General features: G+C 60.6%; 1 protein-coding gene across 12 annotated transcripts in view; it reads left to right on the top strand.

Annotated features, from left to right (window-relative positions):
* The window catches only part of MROH1 (maestro heat like repeat family member 1), a 73673-nt gene that overhangs the window by 25702 nt on the left and 28724 nt on the right, over window positions 1-19247 (top strand). For all 12 annotated transcript variants that reach the window (XM_062187862.1, XM_062187867.1, XM_062187861.1 and 9 more), the window contains 7 exons: window positions 5955-6106; window positions 6589-6729; window positions 7046-7138; window positions 9023-9101; window positions 9817-9930; window positions 15737-15810; window positions 17117-17239. In XM_062187862.1, coding sequence (XP_062043846.1) covers window positions 5955-6106; window positions 6589-6729; window positions 7046-7138; window positions 9023-9101; window positions 9817-9930; window positions 15737-15810; window positions 17117-17239 — 776 coding nt within the window. The remainder of the gene's footprint in view (window positions 1-5954; window positions 6107-6588; window positions 6730-7045; window positions 7139-9022; window positions 9102-9816; window positions 9931-15736; window positions 15811-17116; window positions 17240-19247) is intronic.

Genomic DNA, 19247 nt, shown 5'->3' with positions numbered 1-19247 from the left:
GCAGTGAGGATCGGCCTGGGCCTGGGGCCGTGTCAGTTACAGCCAGAAAACCCGCAGCAGCCCCAGAGCAGGGTTAGAGCAGAAGACAGTGCGTCTGTGATGTTCATAAGGTCAAAACGCAGCAGCAGAGGGGTGGGCGCGGCACCCCTGGGGCACCCGTATCCAGCCCCAGCTGCTGCACTTCTCCAGTGCGCCCTGGGAGGCAGCAGGTGACGGCCCAAGCACTTGAATCCCCACCACCCACGTGGGAGACCTGGATGGAGCTCCTGGCTCCTGCCTTACGCCTTGCCTAGTCCTGGTTGTTGTGGGCATTTGGGGAATGAACCATGGAGGGAAGATTCATTCTCTCTCTCTCTCTCTCTCTCTCTCTGCCTTTCAAGTAAAAGTAAACAATTCTTAAAGATGGGGGGGGAGGAACAGGGTTAGGAAGCAAAAGCAGGAACAAGTCGGGAGAAAAGGGTGTTTCTGTGCCCTTGCGGCCGGTTTGGAGAGGGACAGATAGAACGTTTAGACAGGAAGCCGGTGCTCTCCATGAAGGGTGGAGGGGTGGCCACTTGGAGAAGCTGGGCCAGGAGCTGAGGTCTGCCCAGCGCTGCTCTGAGCGGGCTGAGCTCTGGGGACCGCAGGAGCGGCGTGAAGGAAGGGGTGGGGGAAGGGCGGGCTTAGAGCGGCTGCTCGCTCCAAAGGCAGAGGAGGTGACGTCGCAGTTGTCCACAGCTGGGTGCATCCTCTGAGGTCACGGGTGCCAGGAAGCAGCTGCTGGGAAGGCTGTGCCCTGTCGGGCCCCAGGGGCCACCTCCCACACCGACCCCTCCAGCCGAAGCCAGGAGCCTGCAACTGCCAGAGGGGGAGGCAGGAGTGGCTGGGGCAGAGCCGATTCCAGGAGCCCATGTTGCAGGGTGGAGTGTGACCCGGTGCGTGGGGCACATACGCCAGCACGGCAGTAGCAGCTGTTGGTCACCTGTGCGTGGCCAGGGCTTTCCTGGGAGCCGCTATAGCCTGGAGTCCAGTGTTTCTGCAGCCACCCACCCCCACAGATGGACAGGTGGCTCTTGTTCTGGCCATGGTACCTCAGGGCTGTGCCCGCTGTGTGGTCAGTGAGCCACCCAGGCCTTGCTGGAACAGGGTTCTCCCTCGTTATTGATAGTGCGGCTGCCTGTCCTCATCCCTCCTGCCCTGACTGAACGGGGCAGAAAAGGGACAGACAGGCCTCTGAGAAGATACAACATTGCACTCGCTTTGGCAGCCATGTCCTAAAACTGCAGTGTCAGAGAGCTGCGTGCGGGCCTGTGCGGAGATGGTGTGCAGATGCCTGGGCGTCCTCATGTTCTGAGTGCTTTCCCGAGGAGCCACACCCCTCAGAAGTGTTGAGGGCATCGGCAGAGCCAGAGAGCTAAGAGAAACACGAAGCAGCAGTGGTCCCCACCTGACCCTGTCACCCAGATGTTACCCCCAGGTGCTGCCCACCTGACCCTGTCACCCAGGGGCTCCCCACCTGACCCCGTCACCCAGGGGCTCCCTGCCTGACCCTGTCACCCAGGTGCTCCCCACCTGACCCTGTCACCCAGGTGCTCCCCACCTGACCCCGTCACCCAGGGGCTCCCCACCTGACCCCGTCACCCAGGGGCTCCCTGCCTGACCCTGTCACCCAGATGTTATCCCCAGTGCTCCCTCCTGACCCTGTCACCCAGGGGCTCCCCACCTGACCCCGTCACCCAGGGCTCCCCGCCTGACCCCGTCACCCAGGGGCTCCCCACCTGACCCCGTCACCCAGGGCTCCCCGCCTGACCCCGTCACCCAGGGCTCCCCGCCTGACTGTGCCACCCCAGGGCCAAATTCATTCGTTTATTCCTTTTTTTTTTTTTTTTAAAGATTTATTTATTGGAAAGCAGAGTTACAGAGAGGTGGAGAGAAAGAGGTCTTCCATCTGACAGTTCACTCCCCAAGTGCCCATTGCTGGAACTGGGCTGATCCGAAGCCAGGAGCTTCCTCCAGGTCTCCCACATGGGTACAGAGGCCCAAAGCACTTGGCCATCTTCTACTGCTCTCCCAGGCCATAGCAGAGAGCTGGATGGGAAGTGGAGCAGCGGGGACTCGAACCAGCACCATATGGGGTGCCAGCATTGCAGGCGGCAGTTTTTTTTTTTTTTTTTTTTTTTTTACAGGCGGAGTGGACAGTGAGAGAGAGAGAGAGACAGAGAGAAAGGTCTTCCTGTTGCCGTTGGTTCACCCTCCAATGGCCACCGCGGTAGCGCGCTGCGGCCGGCGCACCGCGCCGATCCGATGGCAGGAGCCAGGCACTTCTCCTGGTCTCCCATGGGGTGCAGGGCCCAAGCACTTGGGCCATGCTCCACTGTACTCCCTGGCCACAGCAGAGAGCTGGCCTGGAAGAGGGGCAACCGGGACAGGATCGGTGCCCCGACCGGGACTAGAACCCGGTGTGCCGGCGCCACAAGGCGGAGGATTAGCCTAGTGAGCCGCGGCGCCGGCCTGCAGGTGGCAGTTTTACCTGCTATGCCACAGTGCCCACCCCACCAAATTCTTTCTGTGAGTTGGGTAGTGCCGTCACACTGAGAGAACACAGTACACCCCCTCCAGCCACGCACTGTGCTGCTCCCAGAGTGAAGGTGCCTTTGGGTGCCTGTGTCCATCTGTAGCCTGTGATGTGTTGGTTTAGTCCCAAAACCTGGGAACATGGAGATTAGCATCCTTGGTGACAACGAGGCCCAGGGACAGAGTCACAGCGGACGTGGAGCTGAGCTGTGTCCCATGTGGGTCAGTGCCTGGAGGTGCAGAAGAAACCTGCAGACCCACTTCTGTGGCTGTTGATTCTTAATCCCTCGTAAATACAAGTGAGTGGGCGTCTGTTACAGGATAAGAAAAGTAGAGTTAGCTTAGCCCAAAGGGAGCCCCTTGTCCCGGAGAGCACTGCGGTCCGGCCAGTGGCGGAACACCACATGCGCTCTTTCCACTTAACACCAGAACCCTGAGAACATGCAGCGAAAGAGCATCCGCGGCTTAGCGTGGGGGCTGAGCTCCAGGTGAGCCAGTGCGAGTGGACAGGCCAGGCCCCGGGGGCACAGGTGCTAAAAACCCTGAGGGCCTGGCTGCCGGGCAGCAGAACTGCCCGTGGCGTTGAAGGCATTTTGTCCTGCAGACCAGAAGCAGTAGGGGGTTGACTTGGCCTTGCATGAGAGCTGGTCGTGGGAACACCTGGTGCTGTTCCGTGTCCCACCTGTGAGCGTGGCAGTTCTCTGTTTACACCTGGGGAGACTGAGGCCCGGAGAGGTAAGTGGCTCGTGTGGAGTCACGTGCGTCACTCGCCTGTCCAGAAGCCGTTAGTGCCCCGATGAGTCGGGAGTGGGGCAGGAGGCCTGATGGCACCGTCCTTGGGCAGCAGTTGCTGGAGCTCAGTATCCCAGAAGAACCGCAGCAAACCAGACTTTTTTTTATTTATTTATTTTTATTTTTTATTTTTTGACAGAGTGGACAGTGAGAGAGACAGAGAGAAAGGTCTTCCTTTGCCGTTGGTTCACCCTCCAATGGCCGCCGCGGTAGGCGCGCTGCAGCTGGCGCACCACACTGATCCGATGGCAGGAGCCAGGTGCTTCTCCTGGTCTCCCATGGGGTGCAGGGCCCAAGGACTTGGGCCATCCTCCACTGCACTCCCTGGCCACAGCAGAGAGCTGGCCTGGAAGAGGGGCAACCGGGAACAAACCAGACTTTTATGGTCTCTAAAACGTCCAGCACATTCTACAAACCGCTGAGGTGATGAGTGACGGCGGCAGAGTGCTGCTGGAGCGTTAGGGCAGGCTGCCTGCGCCCTAGAGTAAGCAGCCCCCGAGCTGGCGACCTCTGCATCAGCATGTGGCGGCCCAGGTCCCAGGGAGAGCTCCACAGCTCCTCTACCGATGGCTGCCAGCCCCTGGGGGAGGCTGTGGCCCTGAGGGCAGAGCTGAGGGCAGAGCTGCAGAGCCGGTCCCCTGGCCCCTGTGGAGGCAGCGTGGAGCAGTGGAGATGGGTGTTGGGGTGAGGCTTCTAGGCCTGGCAGGGTGCAGAACACAGCTGTGGGTTCAGGAGGGTCAGGGTCCCCTTCAGTGAGCTGAATGTGGGGGGCTGTGGAAAGGGGAGGGTGAGAGACGGATGTGAGTGTGTGGGTGAGCCTGGGCACTGTCAGTGACAGCCACCGTGTGGTTCTCTGTTGGAAGGGATTTTTTTTTTTAATATTTACTTACATAATAGAGAAAAGAGGTTGGTCTTCCATCTACTGTTTACTCTCTAAAGGCCAAAATGGCTGATGCTGGGCCAGGCCAAATCCAGGAGCCCAGGACTCTATCCGGGACTCCCCTTGGCAGGGGCCCACGTCCTTGAGCCATCACCTGCTGCCTTCTAGGGTGTGTGTTAGCAGGAAGCTGGCTTGGAAGCGGTTCTGGCGCCCATGTGGGACTTGGGCACCACGCATGGCAGCATAACTGCACCACCACGGTGGCCCCTGAAGTTTCTCAAGGTAACAGAAGTGCAGATCCAGGGTACAGATGAGTGCCGTGGACATCGAAGCTTAGGGATCTTTGCTCATCAGGAGATGCTATAGAAATTAGGTGGTACCGCTGCTTTACGAGATGTGGGAAGGCCTAGCTGTGGCTGTGAAGAAGTGGACGGCAAGGAGGCCGGCGCTCTGCCTTGCCTGTGTCTCCAGTCCTGGGGTGAAGACAGAAAGGAGGCTCAGTCACATGCCCCAGGTCCAGACCCTCCGAGCAGAAGGGGAAGACGACCCAGAGGACGCGGAGGAAGAGTGCAGCCCCAGTGTCAGGGCGGTCGGGCGTGGGGCGGAGAGGGGCGGCGCTCGGTCAGTCTGGACGACACTGGGTTGTCAGACTCCAAGTGGCGGCTGAGGTTTGTAACAGGAGCCCACAGCCCCAGCCGCTGGGACCTACCACGCCCGCTGCTTTGTGGAGCAGATGGACCCTGTCTGGCGTCCTGAGCACCCGTTTGTGCCCCGGGAGGTCTCGGGAGGCCTGATCCGGGCATGCGGTGCCTCCGGCTGCTCCTGTCCAGCTGCGCTTCTTTCCTCAGCTCCTCTGACTGCTCCTTCAGGGCGGTGCAGGAGGGTCCTGCCTCGGTCACTCCCTTTGGGGTCCTCTTTCTTCACTTGACCCCGGGCCCGGCCCCGCCAGCCACTTCCAGATCTGCACCTAGTCTTGAACTCCAGGCCCCATAGCCGGTGTTTCCCAGACCTCCCACCTAGGTGGCCTCGGCCACTTGAAGCTCAGGTAGACGTAAGGAGAGCCCTGGCCCTGGCCCTGGCCCTGTCCACTCCTGGCTGCGTGCTCAGCCCCCAGGCAGGGGCCAAGTCCCCTTCTCCAGCCCCGTGTGCTGGGGTTCTGGAGTTCACAGGCCACCGCTGTGCCCCTTCGTCTCCCCTACCTGGGGCCACACTCTGCACTGTCCCTGCATAGCTGCCCTTGGGAAGTGTGTTGAGGGGCATAGTGCCTCCTGCTGGCGCTGTGGCCAGGGGCCGCTGCGAGAGAGCTGCCCTGACCAACCACAGGTGCAGCTGAAATAACAAACCCTTGGTCTGTAGGGGCCTGGGGCTGTGTGTGGACCTGGCTGGTTCCTGTGTGCTTAGAGGGACAATCTGCTCCTGCCCCAGCTCCTGGGCGTGGCTGTCCCCCCTTGGCACCCTTGGTGGGCCCCCCACCCCAGTCTCTGCCTCTGCCGTGTGCCGTGTGCCTGCCTCTGTGCCTGCTCCCTTTCTTCTGTTGGGTTAGGGCCTCTTCTGCTCTGCCATGGCGTCTGACGAGCAGTTGCATCTGCAGCCAGTCCATTGTCACCTAAGGTCCCTCTCTGAGGTTCTGGAGGGATGTGGGATTGGGGGACTGCTTGGCCGGCGTGCCGGGGTGGGCAGCAGTGCCGCCTGCCGGCCGTCGGGTGAGTCTCTCCATGGGCCGTTGCAGCCCTGCAGCGCTTCAGCGAGAGTGCCCTGGAGTACCTTGCCAACCTGGACCAGGCCCCAGACCCCACGGTCAGGAAGGACACCTTCGCCGCTGACCTCGCCAGTGCCTATGACGTTCTCTTCCACCACTGGCTGCAGAGTCGAGAAGCCAAGGTACAGCCCCTGGGCCTCTAGGAACCTTGACCTGGTCCTGGCCTGCTCCCCACCTTGAGGGCCCCTCTGCCTCGGTGGGCTCTGGCGGGAGGGGCGTGGGGAAGTTGTTTGTTGAACCTGTTGTCAGGTGCTCTCCGCCTCCTGTGCCCTGCCCGTAGTTGGTGCTCAGGGGCTGGCGGACCTCTGCGGGTCCACGCCTCTGCTCAGCCTTGCCTGTGAGTGTCCCAGCCTGCTCTGGAGCTTGTCTTCTCCTTGGGAGCACGTGTTCCTGAAGGCCTGGCACTGAGACGCCCCCTCTGCCCCTCTGGCCCGAGGCCCCAGTGCTCCCAGAGCCAGCACTGAACATCCCATGCCTCTGACCTGGCTGCCAGCCAGCCCCTGACCAGGGCCACTGCACAGCTGTCCTCGGAGCGCAGCTGCTGCACTGGCCTGGTGCTGGGTGACGGGGAGCAGCACAGATGCCCGGTCCACTGTCTCCTCAGCTCCGGCTCGCTGTGGTAGAGGCTCTGGGGCCCATGAGCCACCTGCTGCCCGGGGAGAAGCTGGAGGAGCAGCTCCCCAAACTCCTACCCGGGGTCCTCGCCCTCTACAAGAAGCATGCAGAAGCCTTCCACGTGTCCAAGGTACCCACCGGCCAGGCAGGGCCAGAGCCAGTCCTCGAGGACCCCTCTCACACTGGCCTTCCCTGGGGGTGGCCTCGGTGCTCTGTGGGGATGCAGGGCTGGGCTGTGAAGGACCGGGCCTCTCCCAGCCCTGCGCTGGATATGGGAACCCTAGGACGTCTGGCCCAGAGCCCCAGCCGTAAACGCCAGGTGTGGAGGCCGAGCTCGCCCTTGAGACTCGGGGCAGGGCCTGTGCCCCTGCATCTCTTGTGCCTGGGGTCTTGGTTGACCGCGTGATCTGGAGGTGAACTCACAGCCCCTCTCCTGCCCTGAGCAGAGCCTGGGCCAGATCCTCGAGGCGGCCGTGAGTGTGGGCAGCCGCTCGCTGGAGGTCCAGCTCGACACCCTCCTGGCCGCTCTGCATGCACAGGTAGGCTGGGGGTGCGAGGGGCAGCTGTCGATCGGGTGGGTGGCTCTGCCACGCAGTGTCTTTGAGAGCTGCTAGGGTGAGGACCTTGGAGACGTGGCCACACTCAGGGCCTGCATGCCCTGAGTGTGGCCATGCAGGTGGTAGAGGCAGCTGGGCAGGTGCTGAGGGCCACCAAGGCGCTCTTGGAGAGAGCTCAGGTGACCGCTGTGTAGGGGCAGGCACGGGAGTCCCTCAGGGCCTGAGCAGAGGCCCAGGGATGCTATGAGCTAGAGCGAGCAGAGTGGCCACAGGGAGGGGGGGGCAGGGGAAGTGCCGTGAGGAGTTGGTCGGTTGGACACCTGACAGAGGCCTGTAGTCGGCTAGTGAGTGCCATGTGTGGAGGACGCCTGTGACCGAGGGGTGGCGACGTGAGTCCCTGGGACTTTCTGGGAGAGACAGGACAGGAGGCAAGAGAGCAAGAGCTGAGTCTCTCCCAGGAGACCCTGCAAAAGAAGCAAGGAAGTGGACCTTCAAGTCTCCGCTGCGTCCCCCACCCTTGGGCTCCCCGGGGAGGGTAGTGGAGCAGAGGTGCAGCCCCTGTGTCTTTACATATGAAGTATATATGCATAAGTATGTATATATGTAAAGATTTATTTATTAGGAAGTCTGAGTTAGATCTGCCATCCATTGGTTCACTCCCCAAATGGCCACAATGGCCAGGGTTGGACCACCCAAAGCCAGAGCCAGGAGCTTCCTCCAGGTCTCCCACATGGGTGTTGGGGCCCAAGCACTTGAGCCATCTTCTACTGCTTTCCCAGGCCATCAGCAGAGACCTGGCTCAGAGGTGGAGCAGCTGGGACCAGAGCTGGCGCCCATATGGGATGCCGGCGCTGCAGGCGGGGGCTTAGCCTACTACACCACAGCGCCAGCCGCCTCCTTTGTCTTTTACGTCACAGCTAGGTTTGTCCTATGTGGAAAACCTTTGACGTGCAGCGACTGCTTTTCAAGTTCTCCCAGTTCATTTACTTAGGGGAGGGTCCAGCTTGATCCTTTAGGACTTGTGACCGTTGGCGTCCGGCATCTGCGGCTGTGGCAGCCTCAGCCACGCATGTCACCGTGCAGTCGCGGGCAGGGCTGCGAGAGCCCCTCCCCGAGGCGGTCTGGCTCAGGGTTTCCAGGGCTGCAGTCGCGCCCTGGTTGTGCCAACTGAAGGCTCCCCTGGGGCTGCAGGACCATTGTGGTCAGCGTTGGACGTTACAGGGGAGCAACGCAGCCCCCTGAGCCTAGAGGTCAGCACCGTGTGCTTCCCCACCATCCTAAGATCCAGCAGGCTCCAGGCAGGGGCGCCCGTGCTGTGCCCGCTCTTCTGTCTCCAGGCAGGGGGTGCCCCCACTGTGCGCGCTCTCCTGCCTCACGGGGGGGCCCTGCGGAGTCCCAGCCCCTGACAGTGTCCTTTGCCGGGAGGCCAAGGTGTGAGCTGGCACCTGGAGGCGTCACCTGAGGCGCCATGGAGCTCACTGCCTGGCTTTTGCCTTCCACCCGTGCCACTTTGTGCCTTGGAAGGCATGGCCTGTGGTGTTTTGGTTCCAGTCTCTGGCCTGTGAGTGGGAGCGTATGTCTGGGTGGGAACGCTTGCCTTTCTAGTAAGAATTTGTTCTGCTACTGACAGAAGTGGCGCGAGTGGACAGGCCAGGTGTCCGTGCACTGATGTGTCCACCTGTCTCCCTCATCCCCAGCTGCTGCGGGTGGGCTGTCCCTGGCACACCACAGGTGACGCGGGCCAGTGCGTCCTGAGCTAGGCCTGGCCATCCCTGCTCTGGCTGAGAAGGGCCTGGAGGGTGGTCTGTGGCCCTGGGCCCTCGTCGCTGGGCTCAGGGTGACGGTGCCGCCCTCCTACCTGGGCAGATCTGTGTGCCCGTGGAGTCCTCCAGCCCCCTGGTGCAGAGCAACCAGAAGGAGGTGCTGCGCTGCTTCACTGTGCTGGGTAAGCAGACACGCGTGGGCCATGCTGCCGCCCCAGGCTCCGCCCCTGCCCTGTCACACCCGGGTGGCGCTGTGGTCAGCATGGGCCTTGCACAGCCTGGTCTAGTGGCGCTGTCCTCGTGTGCTTCATAGGACACACAGAGGTGTGAGGTCACGGTCTCCCTGGAGCTGGCCCCTCCCCCATATCTCAGCCTCTGCCTCTGCTCGTGCACCTCCAGACTGGGGCCCCCTGAGCCCTGAGGAGCCTGGAGGGGGCGGTGGTGGGGAGCTGACCTCATCCGGGCCAGGGGGTGGGAGGATGGCCAGCCTGGTGTCCAGGTGGAGCAGGGTAGCTGTCGGTGACTCTGGTCCATCACCAGAAGGTTCCCATTGCAGGGCCTGGAACGCAAGGCTGCAGCTGCGCTGCTTTGGCCCCTTGTGGGCTGGGGGTCCAAGCACTCAGGAGTCAGCCCACCCTGCTGCGGAGTGGCCAAGGGGCAGAAGGAGGCCTCGCATGCCCTGGTGTGGCTGCCCCTGCTGGGCCTCGGCCTCCCCTTGGATGGGATCCATCAGGCAATTGCAGCTCCTCACGGGCCACACGCGACTCTTCACTGGCCTGGGCCCTTGCGTGCAGGGAAGGGACACAGCCCCTGACTCCAGGGGTGGAAGGTCCAGGCATTGTGCAAGCAGCGGAGACAGCATCGCGAATGGCGCCTGATGCGTGCTTTGCTCTGTAGCCTGCTGCTCGCCTGACCGCCTGCTGGCCTTCCTGCTGCCCAAGCTGGACACCAGCAATGAGAGGCTCCGTGTGGGCAGTCTGCAGATCCTGAGGCACGTCATCAACTCGGCGGGTGAGTGTCCCCTGCCTCAGGCAGCCGGTGCGCCCGTGTGCTTGGAGGAACAGGGCTGAGAAAGGCACGTTGTGCACCTTTTAGCTGGACAGTAGCGTTCCTGCTTTGAGTATTTAAGAGTTTCCAACTTTATATTTTGCAATATTCCAGCCTTTCTGAAAAGGTACAAGAATAGTTCCTTTGTGTGCCGTACCAGGTGCAGCTCGCAGATGCATGCCCCACTCAGCTGCACCTGCGACAGCACCCCGGCACACCGCTCGCAGCACGGGCTGGCCGGCGGCCTGGTGTGTTCAGCCGCACCCGCGACGGCGCCCCGGCACACCGCTCGCAGCACGGGCTGGCCGGCGGCCTGGTGTGTTCAGCCGCACCCGCGACGGCGCCCTGGCACACCGCTCGCAGCACGGGCTGGCCGGCGGCCTGGTGTGTTCGTCTCTTGGTTTGCAGGTGCCTTCCCCGCCTGTTCCCTCCCCATTAGGTAGAAGGGTTCCCATTTCCTTCTCTTAAGGCTGATGTAATGGGCCAGTGGTAGCTTGTGTAGTGTCACCTTGTCCTGTCACAGGGTCAGAGCACAGGAGCTGTGGCCACCTTGGGCCCATGACCTGCTCTCGAGTGTCCTGCGAGCTAAGCAGCTGTTACCGTTTCAGCGGGTGACAAAGCAAACAGAGTATGTGACAGCAGCCACCTGTGGCCGCAAGGCCTAGACACTCTTCTCTGTGGCCACTTAGCATGTGTGCCGGCCCTGACCTGCGTGGTGTGCTGTCTGGACTCAGGGCCGTGGAGGGAGTGATGAAGGCGGTGTGGGAGCAGCTTGAGAGGGGCGGGCACCGGGGGCCGTGGCCATCTGGAGCCAAAGCGTCAGAACAGCTGTGCTTGCCCCGGCCAGAGACAGCCTGCGGCCAGTGGTTGGGCCGCCCAGGGCAGGGCAGTGGAGGGTCAGCGCCGGAGACTTCTGCGCCTGGATGGACTGCCTCTGCTCTGTGCTCCCTAGGGGAGGGGGCATCTGAGACAGAGGGGGCAGCCAGACAGGAGGGCAAGCTGCTCCCACCCGCAGCATTGCCTCGGCCCCCGGAACCCCGGGACGGAGGTGCCCTGTGTGTGTGTGCCTCGGCCCGCGGAACCCCAGGACGGAGGTGCCCTGTGTGTGTGTGCCTCGGCCCCCGGAACCCCGGGACGGAGGTGCCCTGTGTGTGTGTGCCTCGGCCCCCGGAACCCAGGGACGGAGGTGCCCTGTGTGTGTGTGTGCCTCGGCCCCCGGAACCCCAGGACGGAGGTGCCCTGTGTGTGTGTGTGCCTCGGCCCCCGAACCCTGGACGGAGGTGCCCTTGTGTGTGTGTGCCTCGGCCCCCGGAACCCCAGGACGGAGGTGCCCTGTGTGTGTGTGTGCCTCGGCCCCCGGAACCCCGGGACGGAGGTGCCCTGTGTGTGTGTGTGCCTCGGCCCCCGGAACCCCGGGACGGAGGTGCCCTGTGTGTGTGTGCCTCGGCCCCCGGAACCCCGGGACGGAGGTGCCCTGTGTGTGTGTGTGCCTCGGCCCCCGGAACCCCGGGACGGAGGTGCCCTGTGTGTGTGTGTGCCTCGGCCCCCGGAACCCCGGGACGGAGGTGCCCTGTGTGTGTGTGTGCCTCGGCCCCCGGAACCCCGGGACGGAGGTGCCCTGTGTGTGTGTGTGCCTCGGCCCCCGGAACCCCAGGACGGAGGTGCCCTGTGTGTGTGTGTGTGTGTCTTTTTTTTTAAGATTTATTTCATTTATTTTCAAATCAGGGTGACAGAGAAATACAGAGATATTCCATGTGCTGGTTCACTGCCCAGGGGGCTGCAGCACATGGGGCTGACTCAAGCCAAAACCAGGAGCCTGGTGCTGTGTCCAGGTCTCCCACACAGGTGGCAGGGATCCAAGCACGTGGGCCATCTTCTTCTTCTTCTTTTTTTTTTTTTTTTTTGACAGGCAGAGTTAGAGAGACAGAGAGAGAGGTCTTCCTTCTGCTGCTTCACCCCCCAAATGGCCGCTACAGTCGGCGCGCTGCGCCAATCTGAAGCCAGGAGCCAGGTGCTTCTCCTGGTCTCCCAGGCGGGTGCAGGGCCCAAGCACTTGGGCCATCCCCCACTGCACTCCCAGGCCACAGCTGAGAGCTGGACTGGAAGAGGAGCATCCAGGACAGAACCCAGCGCCCCAACCAGGACTAGAACCCAGGGTGCTGGCACCGCAGGCAGAGGATTAGCCTAGTGAGCCGCGGCGCCGGCTGGGCCTTCTTCTGCAGCTTTCCCAGGCACATGATCAGAGAGCTGGGTCGGAGGCAGAGCACATGGCTCTAATACAGATGCCAGCATTGCAGCTGGCGGCTTAGCCCACCACACCGCAGTGCCGGCCTGAGGTCCATTTCGGAGGAGGAGGTGAGTGGTGTGCCTGGGCCCCCTGAAGCTGGACTCTCCGTGCCCCTCACCAGGCTGCCCTCGCTCTTGGCTCCTGGACGGTGCTCCTGCTTTGCAGAAGCTGCTTGGTCTTCACCTGTGGTTCCCTTTTCCCTTTAAGTTCTTTTCTCCTGGGGCCCGTGTTGTGGCATGGTGTGTTACGCCTCTGCCTGTGACGCAGCTCCCTGCTAATGCACCTGGGAGAGCAGCCGAAGGTGGCCCAGGTGCTTGGATCCTGGAGGAAGCTCCTGGCTCCCGGCTTCAGCCTGGCCCCACTGTGGCCATTGCAGGCATTTGGGGAGTGAACCAGCAAATGGAAGATCTGTCTATTTGTCTGTCTCTCTCTCTGCAACTCTGCCTTTTAAATAAAATAAATCTTTAAAAAAAAAATAAAAGGCGAAAGTCTGGAGCTCCATCTATGTCTCCCACACATTGGGGAGCCATGCACATGGGGTGTCTTGTGCCGCTTTCCCAGGCGTACTAGCCAGGAAGTATAACGGTGTTATAGCTGAGGGACCCTCCGAACTTGCCCTGCCCACGATGAAGTATGAGGAGAGGCACGAAGCCAGGAGGCAGTTTTTAGCAGAGTGTTAGCTGAGCTGACAGCTGTGGCAGCCAAGCGGCTCAGCGAGAGGAGCCTTCTGCAGCCGGAAGGCCTTTCTGGAGGGCCAGAGGGAAGACTCCTGGACAGCAGGTGGTCTGGGGGTCTTACACTCTCGGTCCTCTGAGACACGTGTCCGTCGTGTGCTGAGCTCATCCTGCCTCCCCACCTCCCGTTCCTCCCTGGCGGTCAGTCTGGTCCCAGGTGTGTGAGCTGTGGGTCAGCCCGTGCCTCGGTCGTGCTGGTGGTAGCCTTGGGCTCGTTAGCTTACAATCACAGGTTTTTCTCTTCTATCCTGTCCATTTCCAATCTCAGGCTTTCCTTTTTCACGTGCCTGATTTAGGTTTTGCCAAGTGTATCTCTTGAGTGCATGCCCTCGTGCTGCTTACAACCCAGCGGCTGCCCCCCCATCCTTTGCCGTCTGCCCAGGTCTGACCTAACCTTGCTTGCTTTCTCCTACCTATATGAGCTGGATCAGAAGTGGAGCTGCTGGGATGGGGTGCCAGCCAGCGTCACAGCGGCGGCCTAGCCCACGGGCCACATGCTGGCCCCCATGCCGCGTTCTTCAGGTCCTGCTCCCTGTCACTGTCCAGTAGCCCCTGCACTGAATACCTCCCTAGACTGGAGGCCTCGCCTCTGGCCCGTGTTGTGTTGTTAAGGATACGGCAGGTGGTTGGCTTTGACACAGACTTGAGTGAATGACAGATTGCAAGTAAAATACAGCCTGTGTCCAGTGCCACACCTGCAGGACAAGGTGGCACCTTTCTGTGTGTGTGTGGGGGGGTGTTTCTCTTACTTCTCTGTTTTGAACCTCAGGGCCAGGGGCTGGATGGGTGTGAGTCCTTGACCCGGATGCAGCTTTTGTTCTGCTGAGCCCTGGGCCCTCATGGCCCTCAACTCCTCTGCCAGGCACGTGCCTAGGGCTCATCTCCATTTTCCTACTGGGCTGTTGATATTCTTCTCTTTTGGCCGGCGCCGTGGCTTAACAGGCTAATCCTCCGCCTTGCGGCGCCAGCACACCGGGTTCTAGTCCCAGTTGGGGCACCGGATTCTATCCCAGTTGACCCTCTTCCAGGCCAGCTCTCTGCTGTGGCCCGGGAAGGCAGTGGAGGATGGCCCAATCTTTGGGCCCTGCACCCACCTGGGAGACCAGGAGAAGCACCTGGCTCCTGGCTTCAGATCAGCATGATGCGCCGGCCGCAGTAGCCATTGGAGGGTGAACCAACGGCAAAAAGGAAGACCTTTCTCTCTGTCTCTCTCTCACTATCCACTCTGCCTTTCAAAAAAAAAGATACTCTTCTCTTTTTAGTAGCCTTTCACTAGGAAATGCAAACTGATCCCAGGACACACGCGTGTGGTTTAGGAGGGCGCAGCAGTCCTGCCTGCCGCCCACAGGGCCATGCCCTGTTTCTAGTCCACTGTACGGCCGGGGAGTGGGGGGCTCATGGGTTTCTGACCTTGGTGTGAGTGGAGTGGCGGGCAGCAGCTTCTGTATGGGATAGATGTGCCTGGCCCTGCCCAGGAAGGGGGCTGCGTTCCTCCACCCGCAGGGACTCCGTTCTCTCTAGAACTGTGCTGCTGGTTTTTTTTTTTTTTTTTTTTTTCCCTATATACAGGTTCAGGAACATAGTGACATCCCCACCCCACCCTCCATCCCACCCAGCTCCCACCCTTCCTCCTCCTCCCTCTCCCATTCCCACTCTGAATTTTTACCAAGATCCGTATTCAGTTTGCTTTATACTCATAAGGTTAACCCTACACTCAGTAGAGTTCAACAAGTGATATGGAGACAAAAGCCCTGTTCCTCACCAGTCGAGACAAGGGCTGCAAACAATCATGGAGTCTCAGAATGTCCGTTTCTCTCCGACACATTGCATGTCAGGCTCTGTTAGTTACCACAGATGGGGAAACACACAGCGTCTGTCCTCCTGGGCCTGGCGTATTTCACTTCCAGTCGCAGCCATTTCCTTGCAAAGGCAGGGTTTCATTTCTTTCTACAGCTGAGTAGTGTTCCATAGTGTATGTAGACCGTAATCTACTTTGTCCAGCCATCAGTAATGGACATCTGGGTTGATTCCATGTCTTAGCTATTGTGAATGGAGCTGCAGTGAACTTGGGGGTACAGATAACTCTGTCCCTCTTTTTGCTGTGGGTTTATCCAGGCTTTGTCTTGGCCTTGGCCTAGGGGAGGGTCTGTAGGTGGGGCATCGGGGGCGGGGCAGGATAGGGCGGGGCATGAGAAGGGCGGGTTGGTGGGCTAGGCAGAGCCTGGTGGGCTGCTGGCCTGGATTGGCTGCGTGGGCTCCGCCTTTGGCTGCTCCCAGACCTGGCGGTTCCCTGAGTGAGGTCGGGATCTTTGCTGTACCTGTCGGTGGCACTGCCACAGAGGGCACTGTGCTGTGCTCTGGGTCTTTATTCACCTCGGAACCGCTTTTGACGGACATATGTCGTCTCCACTTGAGTGTCAGGCAGTGAAGAAGACTTGTGTTTCTAGTTCTTGGGGGCTCACAGACAGTGTTCGGCTGGAAAGCTCCTGCAGAGACTCCCAGAACTGTGTCTGAACCTGGCTGCCTGGCTCAGGCCGCCTCTTACCTGGCTCCCCAAACTGCCAACTTTCCAGCTTTTTCATTGGGTAAAATAATGTCTTTGGGGGCAGTAGTTTGGCCCCAGAGAAGTGGGTGTGCTCCTGCTCCCACCATCCTCTGCTCGGAGGCCAGGGAGGCAGGCCCCTGGAATGTGCCCGGGACAGGTGGCTGGGTCTCGGGGGACGCTGAGACGTCTGTCTGTTTCTTGCAGCTGCTCAAATGGAAGTTAAGAAGCCATTTATTCTCTCTTCCATGAGGCTCCCTCTTCTTGACACCAACAACAAGGTAAAGCAGGCAGGTCCCCCGGAGCTGCAGCAGGAGCCGCAGCAGGGAGTGGCCTGGGGGGACCTGAAGCCCCCGCCCCTTTCCAGCTGGGCAGCCAGCCCAGGCATGGGACCCTGTAGTGTGTGTGGCCAGACCACCCCACCCCAGGCACCACCCTGGGCTCCTGACTTACTGGAAGCGGGGGACTGCTGACTTCAGCAAAGGCGTATGATGAAAGTTGGCCACTGAGAAGGGTGCCAGACTGTCCAGCAGGCTCCAGGGCAGAGGTCCTGCCTCGCAGCCACACCCCCCCCCCGACAGAGCAGCCCTGTACCAGGGCTCTTGTCATGTGACCTGGGGACCTCTGGAGGCAGGGCTGACGCCATGTTGCCTGAAGTTCCCACCCACATCACTGATAGACCACCTGGTCAGTGCCCAGACCCCAGGTAGGACTTCCAGGAGCCAACAGCAGAGACCAGACCCATCTCTGGGAAGGTGGACCCGTGACCGCACCCTGGTTACAGGGGCTGCTGCCTTCATAGGAGGCCACCTCAGCCTCCACGCTGGTCCTGGGCTTGCTCCTTGAGACCTGGTGGGAGAGTCTCACTGTGTTTCCCCAGAAGCTACTCAAATGGACCCCACATCACAGCTGTGGCAGGGTCCCCCTTCACAGTCAGCGTGTGCTCTCCTGGCATGCCCCAAGTCCTGCAGCTCATCCCAGGGACCCGGCCCAGGCCCAGCGGCCAGCTGCTTGCACCCTATGGGCCCATTGCCCATGCTGCAGAGTAGGATGGTCCAAGGAGGCCTCTGACCTCAGGTCTCTGGGAAGCGTCATTGGATGCAGGAAGGGACCAGGGTCTGTGCAACGAGGGTCACAGGTCTGACTCCAGGAAGCGGTGACTGTGCAGCCGTATTGGACTGGACATGCTGGCTGGGAACTCCGACTGTCGGAGTAGCAGCTGCAGGCCAGGGTCTGCCACCTGAAGGGGTTTGTGTCCCACAGGAGAAGCCGGTTCTGAGGATGCCGCCCCACAGAAGCTGTGGACAGCACTGGACGAAGGGCAGGGCAGTGGGGTGGGGCCTTCCTAGAGTTGGGGGTGCAGCTTGGTGGAAGAGGATACAGGAAGGAGAGGAGTGAGACACGGCGGCTTATGAGGAGCCGGCGTCGGGACAGCCTTCCCTGGCAGACCGGGGTCACCTACACACCGGCAGCAACACCACTGGTGGGGCGCTCAGAGAGCCTCCAGCCACCAAGGGACCAAGAAGACAGCAGGTGCGGGTGGTCTCCTTCTGCGGCCCCTCGCTGATTCCCCTTGGTTCTGGGCAGGTGAAGCGGGCTGTGGTGCAGGTGATCAGCGCCATGGCCCACCACGGCTACCTGGAGCAGCCTGGAGGCGAGGCAATGATTGAGTACATCGTGCAGCAGTGCGCTCTGCCCCCCGAGCAGGAGGTAAGGGCTGCCCCTTCACCTGCCGCCTCTGAGCGGGGCCTTGGTGGAGCCGGGGCTGTGTGCCAGGGCGCCCTCTGGTGTCTGGAACAAGGTCTGCACCACGTACATCCACTGCTTGCTCCCAGGACTCAAAGCAGAGGCAGAAGACAGGGCTTGGTCTCTTTGGGTCTTTTCTCTATAAAAGTTCCTAAGTAAATGCTGACTTCTCCTTGAAGATCAAAGTAGAGGTGGTAGAAGCAGACCTGTGGACAACAGTCGGAGCATCACCCTGAGCTGCTGCCTCGGAGCCTGCTGGCGGGTGTGTCAGTGCTCGGGTCGGGCTGACAGCATGGTCAGCTCAGCAGAGGCGTGGCCTCTTCCTCGGACCCTCGTGAGCGACCCAGGAGCTGGCAGTACAGGGTAAAGCCCACTTGGTCTGGCTGTGGTTGGTGTTAGCCCGTGTCTCGCAGGGATACTCCTGTAATCGTCAGGTGAATCTCTCATTTCTGGAAGAGTTGGTGGAAAATTGACATCATTTCTCCTTACACACTTGGCAGAGTTCCTGAGAGGAGCCCCTTGGGGCCTGTGGGGGGTCTGAGGTGGGGGAGTTTCCATCATGAATTCCCCCCTTGGATGGACAGGACTATCAGGGGGGTCTGTTTTTCCTGTGTAAGCCTTGCTAGTGGATCTTGGGGCCGAGGGTCCGGTGTTGGGACCTAGAGGAAAATGTCCTCCAGGCTGTGGCTTGTGGCAGGCCTGCTGTGTGCCTTCTTGCCGCCGTGAGACACGGGCACATGGACAGGCCCTGCAGGGGGAAGGCTTTGGGGGGCTGGTCACAGGCTACCTCCAAGGTCCCAGCCTCACAGTAGGAAAGCAGGTGTAGTGCCTCAGGCACCCGGATGACCTGGTTGCTAGGATGCTTCAGTATTGAGGTGCTGTCTTGTGGAATGCTGTAGGCGTTAAGGAAGGTGGAACGCAGGCTTTTCAAAATATTAAACGGGGGGTGGTGTTGAGCCAAGTGGTTGAGATGCCTGTGTCCCATGTGCTAGTACCTGGGTTCAATACCTGGATCTGACTCTCTTTTTTTAATTATTTATTTATTTATTTGACAGGTAGAGTTATGGACAGTGAGAGAGAGAGAGAAAGGTCTTCCTTCTGTTGTTCACCCCCCAGATGGCCACTACGGCCAGAACTGCGCCGATCCAAAGCCAGGAGCCAGGTGCTTCTTCCTGGTCTCCCATGCGGGTGCAGGGGCCCAAGCACTTGGGCCATCCTCCACTGCCCTTCCGGGCCACAGCAGAGAGCTGGACTGGAAGAGGAGCAGCCGGGACTAGAACCCGGCGCCCATATGGGATGCTAGCACCGCAGGTGGAGAATTAACCAAGTGAGCCATGGCGCCAGCCCCTGGATCTGATCTGGTTCTTGACTCTAGCTAGCTTCCTGCCAGTGTAGACCCTAAGAGGCAGTGGTGATGTCGAAAGTGACTGGGTCCCTGCCACATACCTGGGAGACCTGGATGGAGTTCCGAGCTCCCAGCTTTGTGCCCCTCCCACCCTGGCCCCTGTAGGCATTTGGAGAGCTCTCCCTGCCTAGAATGGAAGACGGGAGTAGAGAGAGGATCTCGGGATGTCCTCGCACTCACGCTCCTAGCAGTGGTAGTCACAGTAGCTGAGGGGGGCAATCCTGGAGGGAGGGGCAGGTGAGCAGAGCGGGCCCTGCTCTCAGCCCTGCTGCCATGTGTGTGAACCCGGAGGCCGCTATGCCCAGGGAAGTCAGCCAGTTGCGGGAGGACAGACGCTGGTTCCACCTGAATGGGCCCTACAGTGGTCAGGCCCCCATGGACAGGAAGTGGAAGGGACGGGGAATAGGGAGTCAGAGTTGAGTGCATGCTGAGTTTCAGTTTGGGAGACAGAAAGTTCTGGAAGAGAGTGGTGGGGAGGGTTGTGCGACACTGTGGGTGCACTTAACACAGCAGAGCTGATCACTTAAAAGTTGTTGAGATGTGGATTTCGTGTTCTATGGATTTTGC

The sequence above is a fragment of the Lepus europaeus genome, chromosome 4 (genome assembly GCF_033115175.1).
Source record: "Lepus europaeus isolate LE1 chromosome 4, mLepTim1.pri, whole genome shotgun sequence".
Taxonomy (NCBI): domain Eukaryota; kingdom Metazoa; phylum Chordata; class Mammalia; order Lagomorpha; family Leporidae; genus Lepus; species Lepus europaeus.
This window is presented reverse-complemented; position numbering and strand designations above follow the sequence as displayed.